Source organism: Myxocyprinus asiaticus, chromosome 8 (assembly GCF_019703515.2).
Source record: "Myxocyprinus asiaticus isolate MX2 ecotype Aquarium Trade chromosome 8, UBuf_Myxa_2, whole genome shotgun sequence".
Lineage (NCBI taxonomy): Eukaryota > Metazoa > Chordata > Actinopteri > Cypriniformes > Catostomidae > Myxocyprinus > Myxocyprinus asiaticus.
In genome coordinates this window covers 51,489,060-51,512,881 of record NC_059351.1, presented here as the reverse complement: position 1 = coordinate 51,512,881, position 23,822 = coordinate 51,489,060, and the positions used below count along the sequence as shown (strand labels likewise).

Sequence of the window (23,822 nt, the reverse complement as noted above, 5' to 3'; positions counted from 1 at the left end):
AATCAAAAGAAATCAGCCAAGACCTCAGAAAACAAACCGTGGACCTCCACAATCTGGTTCATCCTTGGGAGCATTTTCCAAACACCTGAAGGTACCAAGTTCATCTGTACACACAATAGTATGTAAGTATAAACACCATGGGACCACGCAACCATCATACTGCTCAGGAAGGAGACACGTTCTGTCTCCTAGAGATGAACATAGTTTGGTGTGAAAAGTGCAAATCAGTCCCAGAAAAATAGCAAAGGACCTTGTGAAGATGCTGGAGGAAACAGGTAGACAAGTATCTATATCCACAGTAAAATGATTCCTATATCGACATAACCTGAAAGGCTGCTCAGCAAGGAAGAAGCCAATGCTCCAAAACCACCATAAAAAAGCCAGACTACAGTTTGCAAGTGCACATGGGGACAAAGATCTTACTTTATGTCCTCTAGTCTGATGAAACAAAAATTGAACAGTTTGGCCATAATGACAATCATTATGTTTGGAGGAAAAAGGGTGAGGCTTGCAAGCCGAACAACACCATCCCAACCGTGAAGCATGGGGGTGGCAGCATCATGTTGTGGAGGTGCTTTGCTGCAGGAGGGACTGGTGCACTTCACAAAATAGATGGCATCATGAGGAAGGAAAATTATGTGGATATATTGAAGCAACATCTCAAGACATCAGCCAGGAATTTAAAGCTCAGTCGAAAATGGGTCTTCCAAATGGACAATGATCCCAAGTATACCTCCAAAGTTGTGGCAAAATGGCTTAAGGACAACAAAGTCAAGGTACTGGAGTGGCCATCACAAGGCCCTAACCTCAATCCGATAGAAAAGTTGTTGGCAGAACTGAAAAAGCATGTGCGAGCAAAGAGGCCTAAAAATCTGACTCAGTTACACCAGTTCTGTCTGGAGGAATGGGCCAAAATTCCAGCAACTTATTGTGAGAAGCTTGTGGAAGGTTACCCAAAAAGTTTGACCCAAGTTGAACAATTTAAAAGCAATGCTACCAAATACTAACAAAGTGTATGTAAACTTCTGACCCACTGGGAATGTGATGAAGGAAATAAAATCTGAAATAAATAATTTTCTCTTCTATTATTCTGATATTTCACATTCTTAAAATTAAGTAGTGATCCTAACTGACCTAAGACAGGGAATGTTTTCTACGATTAAATGTCAGGAATTTTGAAAAACTGAGTTTAAATGTATTTGGCTAAGGTGTATGTAAACTTCTGACTTCAACTTTATATTTATTGCGGTATATGTGATGTCTCCATTACCTGAAATCTGAGGATGAATGTTTGTCCTTCATGGTCTGCTTTGAGGTCACATTCTCCCTGAGGCTTAATTAGCATGTCACCGTACAGCTCGAGTATGGCTTTGCTGGGCATTAAAGTTGGATTGCCATCTTGCAATAGGCGCTGGAGGTCGCGGAAGCCAATTACATTGACTGTGGAGCCTGTGTCTAACTGGCACTTCAGGGTATAATGGGGATCATCATTGAATGATTGTCATTGTGTGGGGCCAGCTTCAGGTTGATGGACCATTTACTTTGGTTGCCTTGCATGCAGTTTAAATGTGAGATGTACCACATTGCATCTGCTTGTTCTTCGGACTGGCTATCCTCCTCCACCAAATTCAGCTGTGGTTTGTGTTGTCTTTCTTTACAAACAAGTGCAAAATGATTCCGTTTGCCACAGGCCATACAGGTTACTCCATATGCTGGGCATTTGGCTTTTGCATGCAGTGATCCACAGTAATGGCATGAGTTGTTATGTTGCCTCTTTTTGTGATCCTCAGCTATGTCTGTCTGTTTGTTCCTGTCTGCCAATGGCATGTGTAGGTGGCGTTGGAGTTGATGGCATTCCTTTCCCATCACTGTCAGCAGTGTGGCAACACGAACCTTTTTGTCTTTTTTATCCATGCCCGTGGCAATCTCATAGTTGTCCCATTGTGCACGGAAAAACATCCAGTTGCTGTATGCATCACCTTTCATGTCCATAGGTTCAGGGACTGGGATACTGTATGCCATAGCTGCTAATCTGACTTGGCTGCACAAGGAACTAAATTAAACAAATATGTTGTCCTTCAGTAGACTAGCTAATTACTTGCTTGGTTGGCTTAAGCAGTCCTGTTGGTTCTGACTTCTGACACCATGTTTTATGTTCAGCATACACAGAGACTCATCTGCAATTTTCTTTTATTCAGCCTCTTCAGCATTACAACCTTCATGCAGCAGTTCTTTTGTACACTCCTATTGGTTGTATTGCTCCCACCTCACCATAGTTCAATGGCGCCATCTATTGGCTCACCTATATTGTAACGATTGCTACATATTAATAATTAAGTAAACTGTTTAGCTAAATTTTCAATGGCAGAAAACTTAGGTGCTTCTTTTTCGCTATGTGGTCCCATTTTTGGGGGCCAAAGGATTTACTTATTTGTTTATTTGTAGCAAATTGGTTGCTTACGATGATGTTACAGTGATGTTATCCTAAGTCGTAGAAGTACGCCAAAAATCGTGAAAATGCCTTTATGCATTTTTAAGATATGAGCAATCAAACATAGTGGCCCCATTTTTTTTTAGGGCCACCCTGTATGGTCTGAATGCGAAAGTGTTCATGATGGAATCCTGTTTTCATTTTCCAGTAGTGCTTTCACTTGCATCGGTGTTTGTTTTAAGCAGATAATGTGATGTTTAGCGTATTAAATTGATAAAAATTGTCATAAAATAAAACAAAAACAACAACATGTGACTTCATAGTGCCGATCAGTGGCAGTTGTAGCTTGTATGGTGCATGTATTCAGGTTGATTCAGTCAAATTAAATAATAATTCTTGAATTGAATAAAACCAGTTAAATAAGATGTTACCATGTGAAGAAAATGTTTTAAGTTACTTGACACACATTTTTACAGTGTCCTTTTTCATTCATGGTTCTATAGATTTAACTCTTAAAAAATAAGTTATAAAAAGAATTGTCTACCGTGCTGCAATGAGTCTCAATGTCAACAGCCAAATAAGCAAAGTGAGCATTTTTGAGTCATCAGATGCATGTTTTAATAGTAAAAAAAAATAAATAAAATGTCACACTGAAATTTCTATTAATCTGCTCAGAACTGAAAAAAAGCACAGTCAAGGTCATAAGGCAAATAATAAAAAATTTCAAATAAATCATTGCTCGCAATATTTAAACAGTTTGGAAGATAACAAAAAGCAAAAGGTGACGATCAGTATTAGTCTCTAGTATTAACAAACACATTAGCTGAACATCTAATCTCTTCAACAGCAATCTCATAAATAGTGAGATAAAAAGACAATGAATGAAATCAGTAGAACAGACTTATTCTTGAAATAATTGTGCATTAAAGCACATGTATCAGATCATCTAAGAGTTAACTGGTGAATACAGCTATTGTTATATAGAACATTATAATTTCTATTACAGTACAACACTAACTGAGTTATAAATGGACAAAATAAAGACTAACAAAAACTACTGATGTGCCTATGGCTGTGAACTTTCAGTCGTAAAGAACTTAATTAAATGAAATGATATTCCAGCTGAGTTTTGGATTTTTCGAATTTAACTCAGTCAGAAATCTAAAGCTTGATCTAAAATATTTCTAAAATGAATGAACTGCAAAAAGAATCAAGAGATCAAACTTGAACTGTTCTGTTAGTTGATCATTTGACAGAGCTGTAGATCACATCCACTGAACTGTGGAATAAATCAAGAACATGTTAATTTCAGAAGAGTGATTCATTAATGTTCTAATTAAAGGTAATAATCCATTATTTCATGGTGTAGCATAATAAATAGCTCATTAAATATGTTTTATATGTGCCTCAATCAGTGTCACATTTGCATTCATAAACATATTTCTCACCTGCTGGGATCAGAGGAATGAGACATTTCAAAGTTGATGTCCTTGTCTTCAGTCTTTTTCTTCTCTTTGTTTTTCAAGTATTGAACACTGGCATATTGAACACTGTCAACATCTCCTGCAGCTGTTTGTGCATTTCTGGAACTGTTGGGTTTCTTATGTGCAATGCAGGCATAAAGACCATCACTCTGATTGGTCGATAATTGTGGAGAAATTGGAAGGTCATTGGTTGGATCTGCTCCTGCTGAGCTGCGATTCTCCTGCAGTTTTGGAAAATAAAACATTGCAATACCTAACAACAGATCAAAACCTGAAGAACAAAAGGGCCCTATTAAACGCAGAGTCATGCGATAAATCACAAGCGCAAAGTCAGTGGGCATGGCCATAAAGTCTAAGGCTAGGCACAAGTGGGTTGGCGAAATTACATTCACAAAGAACTATTGGGCTGGGTCAAGTGCAATTCAGTTTGGAGGTCCTTCTCCAGTTATTGAACCATCTGCATCCAATTATATAGTCCATTCCCTCAAGCTCCAGCGATATAGAAAAGACAGCACTTTCATAAGAAGTTGCTAGTGTAAATGGACTGTATGTAATGAATTAGAAGAATAGAAATATGGACTTGCGTTCTTTTGTTCATTAACTGTGTACTTGTTGAATGTCAGGCATATTTCTAGTGACACGCTCCTTTTATATGCATTTAAAAATGTGGTTCTCGTGGTTGGATGTACTTTTCGTTAAATTATAGATTTATAGTATTATTAATCATATTGATATACTGACACACAAATCATGGCAATCATTAACAGTAAGTTTAACCACCTTCATGCTTCTAAAACATCTTAGTGGAATGACTTATTTCTCAGAAAAATAACAAATTGCGGTTTTCTTGCTCTAACAAAAATACTCCCACCCACGCCCACTAGCGCTTTGCGGTGGCACAAAAATTGCGCAAAGAGGAAGTGCTCTTGTGAAACTTTTATAAAACACCATATTTTTAGTTAAATGAAACATCCCTAAAGAAACACAACATTATTCTTCTGCGGTGATGTTATGAGCTGACTCACCTGATTTTGCCTCATGACTTCAGCTCCACCATCTCTCCTCTTCTTCCTGAGAAAAATAGTAACTCATGATTTTAAAAATTATACTAATATTGTGATAATGTTATAATAGTGATAATTATTACATACACTCCATATGTGCAGCATTGTTTATGTGATTTACACACAGAAACCCATGGAATCATTGTTTATGGTGTAGCAGTTGCTCAACATTCACTCACCTCATAAACAAAATGATGATGATGATGATGATGACAATGATGAGGAACAATCCTCCACATCCTGCCACAATCCCAGAAACTGTATAGAGAGCAGCAGTCTGAACCCCTAAAACAAGATATTTATGAAGATCAATTCACACAAATGGCAAGTAAACTGAAAGAAACTAGTTATAGTAAATACCTGTAACAGAGACTGATAGAGCAGCTGATCTCTCAGATCCATGTTGATTCTGAGCCACACAGTAGAAGAATCCACTCTGTAGTGCACTGTAACTCTGTCCAGATCCAACAGCTGAGCTTTCATTCTCCTTAAACCAGGTGTAGTTCAGAACAGGTGGGTTTGAATCACTGCTGCAGGTCAGAGTCACTGAATCACCCAAAACTATTTCACCTGATCCACTGATGGACACTGACACATTCTCTGGAGGATCTAGATGGGAATTAAATTTATTTTATTCATCCCATGACTTTCTATTTGAATAAACAACAGTTACTGAAACTTATGTGTTAGTAGATGTCAACAGATGATTTAATTTTTAGTGCTATGATCAGAAAAGTGAAGATCTCTATCTGAACTATTACACAGTAAAACTCTTTTTTAAATTGAACATTTAGTGACTTTTGAAGGTGCAACTCAAGATAAATAAGAGGGTCTCTAAATACAGATTCTTGATTCATTCATGATTAATACATCATGAGTCATTCTACAGATCATTACAATAGTAATAATTAATCATGTCTAAAAAAAACAATATCGTACTGTTTTATATTGGACTTGAAGTATTAAATCATTCTAAATTAAACTCAAAATAATCTACATTTGTCAACTATATCACAACTATTAATGAATCAGTGTGTGCTCACATGTTACATCAAGATAAACATCAGGAGAAGACAGAAGTTCATTTCCTGTAACAGCACATCTATAGTTTCCGGCATCATGACGTGTGACTGACTGCAGGTGGAGCTGATTCACTGTAACTGTTCCTTTAGTGACTGTCTGTGTGTTTTTGTACCAGATGAATGTTGTTTTTTCAGTCAGAGTGCAGGTGATTTTACATGTCAGAGTGACTGAATCTCTCTCTTTCACACTCTGTGGTGTCTCCACCTGGAGGTCTGACAGCAACACAACAAAAACTCTCTGTTTGATCATCATGTTCATGAAATCATCCAATCTACGTCATCACAACATTCACTTCATGCATTTACATCAGACTGCAGTTACACAATAAAATGCTTCATGTAGGTGTGTTTGTAGATTATTTTTACCTGTAACATTAAGTCGAGCTGCAGGAATCCCAGTCCATTTTCCATCTTCTCTGTTTGTTGTAAATCTGAAGTAGTAGATGCGTTTCTCAGCTTGTGTTACATCTGTCAAAGTGATGCTGTAAGTGTCTTTATTTTCATTTAAACACTGAATTCTTCCTCTGTATTCTGGGTCTGAACACAGGTCAGGTGGTTCTGCTCCAGATACAAATGCAGTTTTGGTCCAGAAGACTCTTTTGACCTCATAACCAGAAGGATATTTTATAGTACAGGATATTTTCACTGATGAGCCTCTTAATGCACAAACATGTGACGGGTTGTAATTCACTCCCCACAGTTCACTGACCACTGAAACACAGAAAAGAGGAAAATAATCAAAGAGGTTTCCAGCAACAAGAACTGGAGTTTTTTTATTATTATTATTTTCATCTGCAAGTTATTAAACATATCAAATATTTTCAGTTTGGAGAAAATGTTCCACATTTGTCCACACTAGTGGTGCTCAATATATCAGCAGCTATTTTTCTACATCTATGAACCGTGTTACGCTGTTTTGGGGCATTTTCCATATCCTGTTTATGCTTCATGAAGTCGTCCATAAGCGAAAACATTACAAACACATGAATGTACAGTGTGTTACATACAGGTAATCATTGCAGTGTTTTCACTTATTACTTTATGAATCATAAACCAAATATTGAAAATAGCATATCGTTACTTACAGTAGATGATCCCAATTAAAACGAGCCCAAACACAATGTAACACGGTGCACAGATCTTGAAATAATCCTCACAGAGTGACGTGAGATATCTGAAAACTCAAGTTTGTGAGTGAAACTATGTGTGCTTGATGTATTTTACGAGTAGAAACATGACTATGAGACATGTATGATGTTTTTACCTATTTCAATTATGATAAATGTTAATATTGTTTTATATTATGAAACTGAACTGCCACAGATGAACACTGTAAGTGGTGCATAAAAGTTACACCATGAAAACAGAGACTTGTGTTTACAATGTGTTTACATTGTGTTTACATTGTGTGTCTAATTAACTTCAGCTTTTAATTCATTAGAGAGCAGCTCCAGTTTAAAATGCAAAAAGTAAAAAGATCAGTTATCAGTGTCGGTCACAGTGAGCTGTGAATGATCATCATCAGCCCAGAAATTGCATATCAGTGCATCTCTATTCCACACTAATTTAAGAATTCATTGAAGGGTGTGAAATATAAACTAATGTTGATGTCATAGCATGTACTTACGTCCTACTTGTAGATAAACTGCAGGTGAGCGCAGATGTTCATTTCCTCTTACAGCACAGCTATAATATTGTGTATCATCACTGCTGACTGACTGCAGGTGGAGCTGATTCACTGTAACTCTTCCTTTAGTGACTGTCTGTTTGTTAATGTACCAGATGAATGTTGTTTCTTCAGTCAGAGTGCAGGTGCTTTCACATGTCAGAGTGACTGAATCACCCTCTCTCACTCTCTGCTGTGTCTCCACCTGGAGGTCTGACAGCAACACAACAAAAACTCTCTGTTTGATCATCATGTTCATGAAATACTGAAATATACATAAAGCATAAAGATAAGAGCAATAGTTCAGCCAAGAATGATAATTGTCTCCTTATTTAATCACTCTTACGTCATCTGAAACTCATATGACATGCCCAATCGGCCTATTTTGAAAATGCATTAACGGGTTAAAACGATCGAGTTGCAGGTTGCGTTTTTTCATCTACTTTTTAAATGTCCTGTGCTCACCAGAAGGTTTGATGGTAAACACTAGAAAATGAAAACACAACATCTTATTGAAGTGGAATGATAGCGGGATTGAGTACCTGGCCACATCACAGCTTTATTTTGTACATGTGTACAAGCCATTAGGCTGGATGTTCAGCTTTTATAGAATAAGGGCTTAAATTTTGGTTTGTTCTCCATGCAAAGTGATTCTGTTACTTCAGAAGACATGGAATAAACTACTCGAGTTGTATGGATTACCTTTAAACTGAATTAATATTCTTTTTGGAGCTTGAAAGTTTTCATATCCATTGACTTGCATTTTATGGAAAAAACAGCTCAGACATTGTTCAAACTATCTTTGTTGTTTGTGTTCCACAGAAGAAAAAAGTCAAAGAGGTTTGGAACAGCATGACCATAAGTAAATGATGAGATAATTGTCATTTTTGTGTGAACTATTCCTTTAAAGATTAAAAATGAAACGCTTCTCACACTGCAGCTACATAATAAAATAAAATAAAATAAACTGTGTGTTTGTATGTTTCTGTCTATTTGTGAGAGTTCGCAAGTTCTACCTGTGACATCGAGCTGAACTCCAGGAATCCCTGTCCATTTTACATCTCCTCTGTTAGATGTAAATCTGCAGTAGTAGATGTGTTTATCAGCTTCTGTTACATTTCTCAAAGTGATACTGAAAGTGTCTTTATTTTCACTCAAACACTGAACTCTTCCTCTGTATTCTGGGTCTGAACACAGGTCAGGTGGTTCTCCAACAGATACAACACTTTTGGTCCAGAAGACTGTTTTGACCTCATAACCGGAAGGAAATGTGAAAGTACAGAACATTTTCACTGATGAGCCTCTTAATGCACAAACATATGAAGGGCTGTAATTCACTCCCCAATACTGCTGACCATCAACACCTGAAACACAGATATAAGGAAACTAAAACACAAATAAAAACTGTGGCATGAAAACTATTTATGGTGGCTGGAAGCAACCATGTTTCCTCATTTTCATTTCAACTGAATTCATTCTACCACTTTTAGAGCTTGTGTCATTTTATAAATGAGTATTTCTTCATTATATTTGCAGAGGCTGGATGGAAGTGTCTAACTGCATCTATATTGTGACTCTAGAACAGTGAACTGTGAGCGTCACTCACCCGCAGTCATGACCAGTAAGATCAGAGGAAGATATATTCTGATGAACGTCACCATAGCAACCTCTACGATCATAAAACAGAGAATAATGACATGAGATTTACATGAAACATTATTTATAAATGACATCACAATCAATCGCTATTTCCTGTTGATGATTTGATTTGTTTTTTCACATTGATTAATAATTATTTGGTCGTTAAGACGCTGATGTGTAGTGAGGATGTTGTTTTTTTATATTCCAGGGATATTTCATCTAAAGAAATTCAACAACTGCAATAATCAATCAATAATTATTATTTCTTCCATTCTTCCATTCAAGATGAGGCACAAGCACGAGACTCGAGATCAGAGAGTGAGGGAGATTCTTCTGAACATCAGGAGCAGGTACTGATGAGAGGATCTGACTGACTTAATGTAAAGGGACATACTACTAGAGTTTGATAAGGAGTAAAACAGACATGGGGATCTTTGAATAGAACACTAATTATAACAACAACAGTTGCACAATTAGCATTAAGACTAATTATTAACAATATGAATTTTAAAAGTTTGTAAATCATTCTCTGTAACTTTATTTAGGGGGTGGAAAAGGTGGGATGAGCACGGCCCTGGTCCCTTTTCATTCAAAGCTCTTCAGACTGATTTAAACCCTCATAAAACAATGTACAAATTACTTACCGTGCTGCAGTGAGTCTCGTTGCCAGAGTCCAAATGAGGAATGATAGAAACAGCAACTTGACAGACGTGTTAATCTGACGAACTGTTAGTGGTTATCACACTTAATATGCAGTTTGAAGCACAATCTAAGTTTGTCTTCCTCTTCCTGAATATTTGTGTCCTCCCTCTCAACAACACAAGATGAGCTCAGAAAGAAAGTTACATCATCCTCTGATGTCTCCAGATATAAAATCAAATAACAATCTTCAGCTCAGAAGAATTCATTCATGTCAAAGCTTCGAGAGAGAATATGTGAAAGCATGTGGAAAGACACTCATCATGACTGCAGGAAGATCTGAGCTGTATATAATGTGAGTTTATGGGTTTCAATTTAACTTCCTCATTCTGACACAAACTCTGTTCAAGTTAAACATATTATGTAATCCACACAAACTTACACAAGCACATCTCAACACCACTGTCCTAACCAAAGAGACATGACATTATATTGAGTAAGTCAAATATCTCTCCATTCCAGAGAGTCAACAGAAGCACTCAACTACAAGAACAACATCAGTACATCAAGAAAGATACTGGAAAAACTATTTATATTCTTTTAAGTTGAATATAATACTTAAAGAGGAAAAAACACTGGATAAGACGGACAACAGTCGTTCAGCTTTAGTTTGTATATTTCAGAGTTCCTGCTGTGTGTTATCTAGTGCAGGTCACAGCGGTTCAGTTGATATAAAGGTTGGAAACTCTGATCTTCTGTATTACAGTGTATAATCAGCACCTCGGACAGCAGCTTCACTCGACATCTCTACAGGACTCCTGACACCACATCTACACACAGACCTGTATCATGACATGGACAACATTTAAATATACTGAAACATCTTAAAGATTTCCGCTCTTATTTGTTAAGAAAGAGCATAAAAATACAAATCAAGTTGCATCTCTCTAGCTACAATTTATACTGCTGGTTTATTTACATCACATGAAAATGTCACTGAATATGAAACATATTAAACACAGACATTCTGATCAGCCAGAATATTCATACATTCCACAAACTCACCATTAGTCAGAGTAATCAATGTACAAACATGTTTTATTCCATATGGCCGATATCACAACCCTTATCACCTCCAGAGGGAAATCTGGACACACATGAAAGACTATCACAGCTGTAATGACCTAATACACTTAATACGTCTATGCAAAGAAATGCTTAATTTTGTAACATGTTTATCTAGCAAAGGGTATGGAAGCCTGAACCATCTCTATTAAAGCTAAACAAACATGCACACAGTTTTATGTATTTTTTTTTTTAATACATTTGCATATGCTGGACTCTAAATAAATTCAGTAATGAGCTCAGTTACTCAACATAGTTATTTCACTGTGAGGTTTAATAAAGGAGAAATGTGTTGATAACACTCAATCAACTTTACAGCAACTTTAAATATGATGTTAATGTTCTCATAAAGATGGTTAATTCCTGAAGAGCATCAATATGTCCATATCATACTGTAGAGAGAGTTTAATGTCTGTTTGCTGAAGTTTCTGCTAGGTTCTCATATTCAGAAGATCTGGACTGAAGATCAAGAGTGTAGGTGTCATCATGAGTACTGGAGTGAACAGTCTGACAGAGAAAGAGGAACAATACACACTTTTCATATTTGTTTCAGGTGAAAATGAGTATAAAAATGATTCAAATAAGAGTTTGAGAGATTCACTGACTGTGATTGTGCTGTAAATGTCATTAGATGATCTGGATACAGGATTCAGAGATGTGTATGTATTATCACTCGAGTCAGCCTTCTATAGAGAAAGACTTGTGTAATCATTCATATACAGTGTTTTATTCATTGTTCAATACAACAAATGCAACAGTACAGTAATTTAATTCCTATTACAGTTGTAGATGGAGATATGTTTTGCTGACACACCCAGTTTTGGTTCATGTTTTCAGCTCCACCATCTCTCCTCTTCTTTCTAAAGAAAACAGCAAAATAATTGTTCTTGCACAGTTTTTAGAAAAGCTAAATGTTTTTATCAGTGCTACAATAGTGAAATACATTACAAACATACAGAAAGGACAACGATCAGCTGAAACCATTTAGTCTACAAGTGAGAAACTGCATCAAAATCTACAGATGAAATACTATTTTTTATTTATCTAATTTAAGAGAGCAGACAACCTTAACTCACTTTACTAACACTATGATGATGATGATGATGAAGAACAATCCTCCACATCCTGCCACAATCCCAGAAACTGTATGGAGAGCAGCAGTCTGAACCCCTAAAACAAGATATTTATGAAGATCAATTCACACAAATGGCAAGTAAACTGAAAGAAACTAGTTATAGTAAATACCTGTAACAGAGACTGATAGAGCAGCTGATCTCTCAGATCCATGTTGATTCTGAGCCACACAGTAGAAGAATCCACTCTGTAGTGCACTGTAACTCTGTCCAGATCCAACAGCTGAGCTTTCATTCTCCTTAAACCAGGTGTAGTTCAGAACAGGTGGGTTTGAATCACTGCTGCAGGTCAGAGTCACTGAATCACCCAAAACTATTTCACCTGATCCACTGATGGACACTGACACATTCTCTGGAGGATCTAGATGGGAATTAAATTTATTTTATTCATCCCATGACTTTCTATTTGAATAAACAACAGTTACTGAAACTTATGTGTTAGTAGATGTCAACAGATGATTTAATTTTTAGTGCTATGATCAGAAAAGTGAAGATCTCTATCTGAACTATTACACAGTAAAACTCTTTTTTAAATTGAACATTTAGTGACTTTTGAAGGTGCAACTCAAGATAAATAAGAGGGTCTCTAAATACAGATTCTTGATTCATTCATGATTAATACATCATGAGTCATTCTACAGATCATTACAATAGTAATAATTAATCATGTCTAAAAAAAACAATATCGTACTGTTTTATATTGGACTTGAAGTATTAAATCATTCTAAACTAAACTCAAAATAATCTACATTTGTCAACTATATCACAACTATTAATGAATCAGTGTGTGCTCACATGTTACATCAAGATAAACATCAGGAGAAGACAGAAGTTCATTTCCTGTAACAGCACATCTATAGTTTCCGGCATCATGACGTGTGACTGACTGCAGGTGGAGCTGATTCACTGTAACTGTTCCTTTAGTGACTGTCTGTGTGTTTTTGTACCAGATGAATGTTGTTTTTTCAGTCAGAGTGCAGGTGATTTTACATGTCAGAGTGACTGAATCTCTCTCTTTCACACTCTGTGGTGTCTCCACCTGGAGGTCTGACAGCAACACAACAAAAACTCTCTGTTTGACCATCATGTTCATGAAATCATCCAATCTACGTCATCACAACATTCACTTCATGCATTTACATCAGACTGCAGTTACACAATAAAATGCTTCATGTAGGTGTGTTTGTAGATTATTTTTACCTGTAACATTAAGTCGAGCTGCAGGAATCCCAGTCCGTTTTCCATCTTCTCTGTTTGTTGTAAATCTGAAGTAGTAGATGCGTTTATCAGCTTGTGTTACATCTGTCAAAGTGATGCTGTAAGTGTCTTTATTTTCATTTAAACACTGAATTCTTCCTCTGTATTCTGGGTCTGAACACAGGTCAGGTGGTTCTGCTCCAGATACAAATGCAGTTTTGGTCCAGAAGACTCTTTTGACCTCATAACCAGAAGGATATTTTATAGTACAGGATATTTTCACTGATGAGCCTCTTAATGCACAAACATGTGACGGGTTGTAATTCACTCCCCACAGTTCACTGACCACTGAAACACAGAAAAGAGGAAAATAATCAAAGAGGTTTCCAGCAACAAGAACTGGAGTTTTTTTATTATTATTATTTTCATCTGCAAGTTATTAAACATATCAAATATTTTCAGTTTGGAGAAAATGTTCCACATTTGTCCACACTAGGGGTGCTCAATATATCAGCAGCTATTTTTCTACATCTATGAACCGTGTTACGCTGTTTTGGGGCATTTTCCATATCCTGTTTATGCTTCATGAAGTCGTCCATAAGCGAAAACATTACAAAAACATGAATGTACAGTGTGTTACATACAGGTAATCATTGCAGTGTTTTCACTTATTACTTTATGAATCATAAACCGAATATTGAAAATAGCATATCGTTACTTACAGTAGATGATCCCAATTAAAACGAGCCCAAACACAATGTAACACGGTGCACAGATCTTGAAATAATCCTCACAGAGTGACGTGAGATATCTGAAAACACAAGTTTGTGAGTGAAACTATGTGTGCTTGATGTATTTTACGAGTAGAAACATGACTATGAGACATGTATGATGTTTTTACCTATTTCAATTATGATAAATGTTAATAATGTTTTATATTATGAAACTGAACTGCCACAGATGAACACTGTAAGAGGTGCATAAAAGTTACACCATGAAAACAGAGACTTGTGTTTACATTGTGTTTACATTGTGTTTACATTGTGTGTCAAATTAACTTCAGCTTTTAATTCATTAGAGAGCAGCTCCAGTTTAAAATGCAAAAAGTAAAAAGATCAGTTATCAGTGTCGGTCACAGTGAGCTGTGAATGATCATTATCAGCCCAGAAATTGCATATCAGTGCATCTCTATTCCACACTAATTTAAGAATTCATTGAAGGGTGTAAAATATAAACTAATGTTGATGTCATAGCATGTACTTACGTCCTACTTGTAGATAAACTGCAGGTGAGCGCAGATGTTCATTTCCTCTTACAGCACAGCTATAATATTGTGTATCATCACTGCTGACTGAGTGCAGGTGGAGCTGATTCACTGTAACTGTTCCTTTAGTGACTGTCTGTTTGTTAATGTACCAGATGAATGTTGTTTCTTCAGTCAGAGTGCAGGTGCTTTTACATGTCAGAGTGACTGAATCACCCTCTCTCACTCTCTGCTGTGTCTCCACCTGGAGGTCTGACAGCAACACAACAATAACTCTCTGTTTGATCATCATGTTCATGAAATACTGAAATATACATAAAGCATAAAGGTAAGAGCAATAGTTCAGCCAAGAATGATAATTCTCTTCTTATTTAATCACTCTTACGTCATCTGAAACTCATATGACATGCCCAATCGGCCTATTTTGAAAATGCATTAACGGGTTAAAACGATCGAGTTGCAGGTTGCGTTTTTTCATCTACTCTTTAAATGTCCTGTGCTCACCAGAAGGTTTGATGGTAAACACTAGAAAATGAAAACACAACATCTTATTGAAGTGGAATGATAGCGGGATTGAGTACCTGGCCACATCACAGCTTTATTTTGTACATGTGTACAAGCCATTAGGCTGGATGTTCAGCTTTTATAGAATAAGGGCTTAAATTTTGGTTTGTTCTCCATGCAAAGTGATTCTGTTACTTCAGAAGACATGGATTAAACCACTCGAGTTGTATGGATTACCTTTAAACTGAATTAATATTCTTTTTGGAGCTTGAAAGTTTTCATATCCATTGACTTGCATTTTATGGAAAAAACAGCTCAGACATTGTTCAAACTATCTTTGTTGTTTGTGTTCCACAGAAGAAAAAAGTCAAAGAGGTTTGGAACAGCATGACCATAAGTAAATGATGAGATAATTGTCATTTTTGTGTGAACTATTCCTTTAAAGATTAAAAATGAAACGCTTCTCACACTGCAGCTACATAATAAAATAAAATAAAATAAACTGTGTGTTTGTATGTTTCTGTCTATTTGTGAGAGTTCGCAAGTTCTACCTGTGACATCGAGCTGAACTCCAGGAATCCCTGTCCATTTTACATCTCCTCTGTTAGATGTAAATCTGCAGTAGTAGATGTGTTTATCAGCTTCTGTTACATTTCTCAAAGTGATACTGAAAGTGTCTTTATTTTCACTCAAACACTGAACTCTTCCTCTGTATTCTGGGTCTGAACACAGGTCAGGTGGTTCTCCAACAGATACAACACTTTTGGTCCAGAAGACTGTTTTGACCTCATAACCGGAAGGAAATGTGAAAGTACAGAACATTTTCACTGATGAGCCTCTTAATGCACAAACATATGAAGGGCTGTAATTCACTCCCCAATACTGCTGACCATCAACACCTGAAACACAGATATAAGGAAACTAAAACACAAATAAAAACTGTGGCATGAAAACTATTTATGGTGGCTGGAAGCAACCATGTTTCCTCATTTTCATTTCAACTGAATTCATTCTACCACTTTTAGAGCTTGTGTCATTTTATAAATGAGTATTTCTTCATTATATTTGCAGAGGCTGGATGGAAGTGTCTAACTGCATCTATATTGTGACTCTAGAACAGTGAACTGTGAGCGTCACTCACCCGCAGTCATGACCAGTAAGATCAGAGGAAGATATATTCTGATGAACGTCACCATAGCAACCTCTACGATCATAAAACAGAGAATAATGACATGAGATTTACATGAAACATTATTTATAAATGACATCACAATCAATCGCTATTTCCTGTTGATGATTTGATTTGTTTTTTCACATTGATTAATAATTATTTGGTCGTTAAGACGCTGATGTGTAGTGAGGATGTTGTTTTTTTATATTCCAGGGATATTTCATCTAAAGAAATTCAACAACTGCAATAATCAATCAATAATTATTATTTCTTCCATTCTTCCATTCAAGATGAGGCACAAGCACGAGACTCGAGATCAGAGAGTGAGGGAGATTCTTCTGAACATCAGGAGCAGGTACTGATGAGAGGATCTGACTGACTTAATGTAAAGGGACATACTACTAGAGTTTGATAAGGAGTAAAACAGACATGGGGATCTTTGAATAGAACACTAATTATAACAACAACAGTTGTACAATTAGCATTAAGACTAATTATTAACAATATGAATTTTAAAAGTTTGTAAATCATTCTCTGTAACTTTATTTAGGGGGTGGAAAAGGTGGGATGAGCACGGCCCTGGTCCCTTTTCATTCAAAGCTCTTCAGACTGATTTAAACCCTCATAAAACAATGTACAAATTACTTACCGTGCTGCAGTGAGTCTCGTTGCCAGAGTCCAAATGAGGAATGATAGAAACAGCAACTTGACAGACGTGTTAAACTGTCGAACAGTTAGTGGTTATCACACTTAATATGCAGTTTGAAGCACAATCTAAGTTTGTCTTCCTCTTCCTGTATATTTGTGTCCTCCCTCTCAACAATATAAGATGAGCTCAGAAATAAAGTTACTTCATCCTCTGATGTCTCCAGATTGAAAATCAAATAACAATCTTCAGCTCAGAAGAATTCACTCATGTCAAAGCTTCGAGATAGAATATGTGAAAGCATGTTTACTTTGAGAAATAAATGTGGAAAGACGCTCATCATAACTGCAGGAATATCTAATGAGATTTATAGTTGATAGTTTCACTTTTTCATTCTAACACAAACTCTGTGTTAGTGTTAAACATATACACAGAAAAATTATTGTACACATGCAAATTTAAATGCCAGTCCCGTAACCAAGAGATAGTACATTTTCTTTTATTAGATAAACACCCATTTTAGTGAAACAATAGAAGCGCTCAGCTACCAGACCAACATCAGAAGTTTAACAAGGAAAAATACAATTAATATTTCTCTAGGAACAGGGCTGGGAACCACTGCTTTAGGCTTACGCTTTGGTTCAATGGCAGGTCAAGTCTTGTATGAGTTCTACACTGAAAATTGTGATCAGATGATGTCAGTTCAGCTGCTCTGTAAAGCTGATGCTGAAATTCTTCATGCCTCATTGATACCGCTGTAGATCACAGAGGAATCGTCCACCATTTCAGTAGTAGATCTGTTGAAAGTTAAAATGATAATATAGATAATTAACAAAATCATAAGGCGGTGCACAAACAAAAACAGCCTACTTTTACATTTAAGTGTTACATCTGAGTGTTTCTTAGTATGTTGTTATTGGGTTCCATGGGTGTTCTGAGTGGTTATTAGTTGGTTGTCTTGAGTCAAATAGTCCACCCCCAAGTCTCTATGATATTGTGGTGCGGAAATATAGCTAAGTTGCATTGCAATGCAGTTGCTAAGGTGTTATACAGTAGGTAGTCGCTAAGGTGTTGCTAAGTATTTGCTAGGGTGTCCTGGATGGTTTGTCAATGGTGGTGTACTGACCCAAGTGAAAAGGGGCCACCCCTAAACCTTTTTTGTATTCTGGAGCTGAAATATGGCTGAGGTGCGGTTGCTAGGATGTTATGGGTATTTGCTAGGTGTTATTAGTGATTGCAGGGGTATTCGGGAAGGTTTGACGGTTGTTGCGCACTGACCCAAATCAAAAGAGGCCACAACATATCTCTATAACATTCTGGTGCCGGAATATGACTGAGGTGCATTGCAATGCAGTTGCTAGGGTGTTATGGGTAGTTGTTAGGGCGTTGCTAAGTGGTTGTATGGGTGTTCTGAATAGTTTGTCAGTGGAGGGTTGAGTTGAGTTGGTCGCTTTGCAACCCAAGTTAAAAGAGGCCACCCCAAAATCTCCATAAGATTCTAGTGCCGAAATATGACTGACGTGTGTTGCAGTGCAGTTGCTAGGGTGTTTTAGGTACTTTTTAGGGCATTGCTATGTGGTTGCTAGGGATTTCTTGATGATTTGTAGGTGGGTTTTTTTTACTGAACCATGTCAAGAGAGGCCATCCTAGTGTTAATATGATATTCCAGTGCTGAAATATGGCTGAAGAGCCATGCAATGCGATTGCTGTAGGGTGTTATAGGTAACTGCTAGGGTGTTGCTAAGTGTTTGCAAAGGTGTTCTGAATGGTTTGTCAGTGGTTTCTTACAGACCCTAGTCAAAAGAGGCCACCCCTTAGTCTCTCTAATATTCTAGTGCCAAAATGGGCTGAGGTACATTTCAGTGCAGTTGCTAAGGTGTTATAGGTAGTTGCTAGGGCATTGCTAGGTGGTTGCTAGGGTTTTCTTTATGATTTGTAGGTGGTTGTTTAGCGACCCTAGTCAAAAAAGGCCATCCTAGAGTTTATATTATTGTCATGTGTATTTTGTTGATTCATGTCTTTATTTTGAAATGTTTAGTTCCTGTTTCCCTTGTCATGGGATTCCTGTTTTCCCTCCATGTTCATGTGTTTTCATTGGTTTATTGTTCAATTAGCTTCTTATTAGTTCTGTTTGTTCATTGGTTTATGTTCTCCCATGTCTTGTATTTAAGCCCTCATGTTTGCATGTTTGCATTGTCTAGTTGTCAATTATTGAATGTATGTGGATGTGTTTTGTCAAGTCAAGTCAAGCCATGTTATGTTTATGTCAAGTCAAGTTTTAAGTCTAGTCAAGTTCATGTTTCACGTTTATGTTTTGATCACGTTGTAGTCAGGGTTTTTGGATTTTCACATCCGTTAATAAACTGCACTTGGGTTCTCTACACTTCGTCATCATCATCGTCTTCATCTGCCTGTCATTACCTGCCAGCCAACGTTACAGAATACTTGACCGAACTATGAACCCAGCAGTTCGACTCATACGGCTACGTCAGGGGAATCGTCCCCTGGAGGAGTACGTAGAGAACATTTTGCACTCTGGCCAGCCAGGTGGATTTTAATGTGGTCACCCTCAAGGACATTTTCAGGGTGGGGTTAAGTGAGCCGATCTCCTCCTTGATGCCTGATGGTCGCAGTTCCCTCAGTCTGGCTCAATATATCGACCTCGCCCTACATATCATTGGTTCCACGTTCACTGTGGGGGAGGCCGATGCCGAGCCAGAGGTCCACGTTATGGCCGCCGCCGAGCCAGAGGTCCACGACATGGCCGCCGCCGGGCCAGAGGTCCACGACATGGCCGCCGCCGGGCCAGAGGTCCACGACATGGCCGCCGCCGGGCCAGAGTTCCACGACATGGCCGCCGCCGGGCCTGAGTTCCACGACATGGCCGCCGCTGGGCCTGAGTTCCATGACATGGCCGCTGCCGGGCCGGAGTTCCATGAAATGGTCGCCACCGGGCCAGAGTTCCACGACATGGCCGCCGAGCCAGAGTTCTTCATCATGCTCGCTGAGCTAGCGCCATCTTTTGCTCCATGCCATGTCACAGCAACACCTCAGCCTGCACCATGCCATGCCACAGCAACACCTCAGCCTGCACCATGCCACGTCACAGCAACGCCTCAGCCTGCTCCATGCCAAGTCACCGCAACGCCTCAGCCTGCTCCATGCCACGTCACAGCAACGCCTCGGCCTGCTCCATGCCACATCACAGCAAAGCCTCAGCCTGCTCCATGCCACGTCACAGCAACGCCTCAGCCTGCTCCATGCCACGTCACAGCAACGCCTCAGCCTGCTCCATGCCACGTCACAGCAACGCCTCAGCCTGCTCCATGCCACATCACAGCAATGCCTCAGCCTGCTCCATGCCACGTCACAGCAACACCTCAGCCTGCTCCATGCTACGTCACAGCAATACCTCAGCCTGCTCCATGCCACATCACAGCCACACCTGAGCGGTTGGACCTGGAGATGGTTCCCACCCTTATACCCACCCTTAGTTCTCCTGAGCAGGCAAGGGGAACTTTCTGCCTTCCGAACCCGCCTGGATCCTCCGAGCCCTGGATTTCACCTTGGCTTGTCGTTCCCTCGACATTGCCTCAGATCTGCGTTCCCTCGGCTCCACTGTGGTCCTTCAGCCTGTCGGCTTTGCCGGGGTCCCTCGTCCCTCCGGCTCCTCCTTGGTCTGTCGGTCACCCGGCTCCGCCTTGGCACTCCGATCCTCTGGCTGCGCCTCATCCCTCCGATCTGTCAGCTTCACTGGGGACCTCCTTCCCTACGGCTCCACCTTGGTCCTCAGTCCCACCGGCTCCACCTCAGTCTTCCGATCCCCCAGCTCCGCCTTGCTCCTCCAGCGCCACCTTGGTCCTCCCTGCCATCGGCTCCACCCTGGCCCTTCGAGTCTTCGGCCACTCTCAAGGCACTAAGTTCCATGGCTCCGCCCCTTGAGCCTCTCACGGCTCCACCTTCCATGGCTCCACCCCTCGAGCCTCTCACGGCTCCGCCCCCCACGGACTCTGCCCTGGTCCCATGCCCCTCGCCCTTTCTTGCCATGCCCCACGCCTCAAGACAACCCCCCCCCAGCTCCCTTCAGAACTTTGAATTTATGTCATGTTTTGCGTGTTTTGTTTATGTGTTAGGGCATCGGGAGCCACCCCTTAGTGGGGGGGATATGTCATGTGTATTTTGTTGACTCATGTCTTTTATTTTGAAATGTTTAATTCCTGTTTCCCTTGTCATGTGATTCCTGTTTTCCCTCCATGTTCATGTGTCATGTTTTCATAGGTTTATTGTTTAATTAGCTTGTTATGAGTTCTGTTTGTTCATTGGTTTATGTTCTCCCATGTCTTGTATTTAAACCCTCATTTTTGCATTGTCTAGTTGTCAAGTATTGAATGTGAATGTATGTGGATGTGTTTTGTTCTAGCCAAGTCAAGCCATGTTATGTTTATGTTAAGTTTTAAGTCTAGTCAAGTTTGTGTTTCACGTTTATAGTTAGGATTTTGGATTACTGCACTTTGTAAATAAACTGCACTTGGGTTCTCTTCATCTTCACATCTTAGTCTTCATCATTGCCAGTGCCAGCAACATTACAATTATATTCTAGTGCCGAAATATGGCTGAGGTACATTGCAATGGTGTTATAGGCAATTGCTAGGGTGTTGCTAAGTGGTTGCTTGGGTGTTCTGAATGGTTTTTCAGTGGTTGCTTACTGACTCAAGTCAAAAGAGGCAACCCCTTATTCTCTATGATATTCTAGTGCTGAAACTGGCTGAGATGCATTGCAATGCAGTTTCTAGGGTGTTATAAGTAGTTGCGAGAGCATTGCCAGGTGATTGCTTGGGTTTTCTTGATGATTTGTAGGTAGTTGTTTACTGACCTAAGTCCTCTTTTAATGTAAGTCTATTGTATTATTATTATTATTATTATTATTTTATTTTTTTTTGCCAATTTTATCTTTTGCCAAGGGAAAATTGTAAGTCTAATCGCTTAGAAAATTTACAGCACACATTTCCTCAAGCTGCATGATTTAAGGCATCATCATTACTGTAGCACAAACGGTGCAGGATGTGTTACAAGCTGAAGTTTATTAAAGTACACTCAGAAGTGTGTCTCACCTGGAAGAAACAGCAGAACTGTGATTCCTAATATTTCCATACTCAGATGGTGCCTCCACTCCCTTGTTCTCCGTATTCTTGTGGTGATGGACAGTTGCGTACTGAACCTCTTCATTATCTCCTGCCATCTGGTCCTGCCTGGATACTTTGGGTCTTTGGTGAGTGATGCTGGTGTATATTAAATCATTCTGATTGGCTGTTGGTGAATCACACACTGTAGTATGCATGCTCTGATCTGTCACTGCTACACTGATGTTATCCTGAATAAATACACAGTCCAGATGATCAGATGCTAGCAGAGAGAGTGAAGGGTGGAACTAGAATTCTCCATTCAATTTAATAATGTCTGAATATTTTCATTATAACCACATTTGACTTGTTAACAGCTGGAAAGGGCACTGAAATAGCCACTCCTCTAGACTTGCCTGTTTGGAAATGCCACCTCTGACTCCAGTATCTCTTCTCTGTCTGCTGGAGAGAGAGAGAAAAACACAGGGGGGTTTCAATGTGTCACACGAATGTGAACATGTTCTAAAAAATACAATTCATGATTAATTCTTTGCTGTTGGTTAAAGTTTGAACATGCCCTTTTACCTTATTACCTTTGTTACTACAATAACAATGCAGATGCAGACAAGTACAGCCACAATTCCAGCCACTGCATACAGAGCTTTATTCTGGCCAGCTGAGTGAAGAGAAATTTAATTTAATAGTGTTGCTAATAAAAGCTGCAGCATTTCAATAGTATCTAATATTATTACCTTTAGATGTTATAGACACAGCAGCTGATCTCTCAGATCCATGTTGATTCTGAGCCACACAGTAAAACTGTCCACTGTGACTGGAATTAAAGTTGGAGATGCTGTAACTCTGTCCAGATCCGACAGATGAGGTTTCATTCTCCTTAAACCAGGTGTAGATGTGAGCAGGTGGGTTTGAATCACTGCTGCAGGTCAGAGTCACTGAATCACCCAAAACTATTTCACCAGATCCACTCATGGACACTAACACATTCTTTGGAGGATCTGTAGGATTTAAATATCATTTAAAATATTATCTATTTAGCTAAAATGTAGCTTTGTTAATCATTAATAATATATTTTTTATTATTTTTATTAAATCAATCCAAAAGGAATTAAATAATAATCCTCTATGATCCTTTACCTTAAAGTGAAAGTCTGAAGAAAAAATTACTGGTAAAAAAAATTTTTTAAATGACTTTTAAAATGACATTACAAAATGGTGACACTTTAAAATAATGTTCTGTTTGTTACAACTTTTTTAATCTTAACTGGTATTAATTTATAAAAATACAATTGATCATTGTAAAGTTGTTGGTTTATAATGCATTAACTAAAGTTAACATATATAACTTTCAATTTTAAAAATGTAATTTTACATGTTGAAATTAACATAAAGTGCTGAAAAAGTACTGCTCATTACTAGTTCATGTTAACTTGTAGTTGACTAAATGACTACAACATCATTGTAAAGTGTTAACGTCATGGTTACTTGTGTCGAGACATTGTGTCGATGTAGTGACACTAGGGGTCACTCTTGGGAGCCCGAGACACCTCTGGTCTTTGATAAAAGGCCAATGAAAATTGCCGAGTGGTATTTGCATGCCACTCCCCTGGACATACGGGTATAAAAGGAGCTGGTAT

The 23,822-nt window shown here is 38.5% G+C and overlaps 1 protein-coding gene across 1 annotated transcript in view; it reads right to left on the bottom strand.

Annotated features, from left to right (window-relative positions):
- Nucleotides 1-3,024: 3,024 nt before the first annotated feature.
- The window catches only part of LOC127444803 (B-cell receptor CD22-like), a 28,007-nt gene continuing 7,209 nt past the window's right edge, over nucleotides 3,025-23,822 (bottom strand). The window contains exons 5-19 of the mRNA XM_051704345.1: nucleotides 22,920-23,183; nucleotides 22,753-22,843; nucleotides 22,584-22,629; nucleotides 22,159-22,418; nucleotides 17,051-17,133; nucleotides 16,372-16,434; nucleotides 15,782-16,129; nucleotides 14,727-14,978; nucleotides 13,466-13,810; nucleotides 13,061-13,312; nucleotides 12,378-12,626; nucleotides 5,159-5,264; nucleotides 4,941-4,986; nucleotides 3,880-4,136; nucleotides 3,025-3,710 (exon numbers count right to left, since the gene is read on the bottom strand). Of these exons, the coding sequence (XP_051560305.1) occupies nucleotides 3,677-3,710; nucleotides 3,880-4,136; nucleotides 4,941-4,986; nucleotides 5,159-5,264; nucleotides 12,378-12,626; nucleotides 13,061-13,312; nucleotides 13,466-13,810; nucleotides 14,727-14,978; nucleotides 15,782-16,129; nucleotides 16,372-16,434; nucleotides 17,051-17,133; nucleotides 22,159-22,418; nucleotides 22,584-22,629; nucleotides 22,753-22,843; nucleotides 22,920-23,183 (2,696 nt within the window). The 3' untranslated portion in view covers nucleotides 3,025-3,676. The remainder of the gene's footprint in view (nucleotides 3,711-3,879; nucleotides 4,137-4,940; nucleotides 4,987-5,158; nucleotides 5,265-12,377; nucleotides 12,627-13,060; nucleotides 13,313-13,465; nucleotides 13,811-14,726; nucleotides 14,979-15,781; nucleotides 16,130-16,371; nucleotides 16,435-17,050; nucleotides 17,134-22,158; nucleotides 22,419-22,583; nucleotides 22,630-22,752; nucleotides 22,844-22,919; nucleotides 23,184-23,822) is intronic.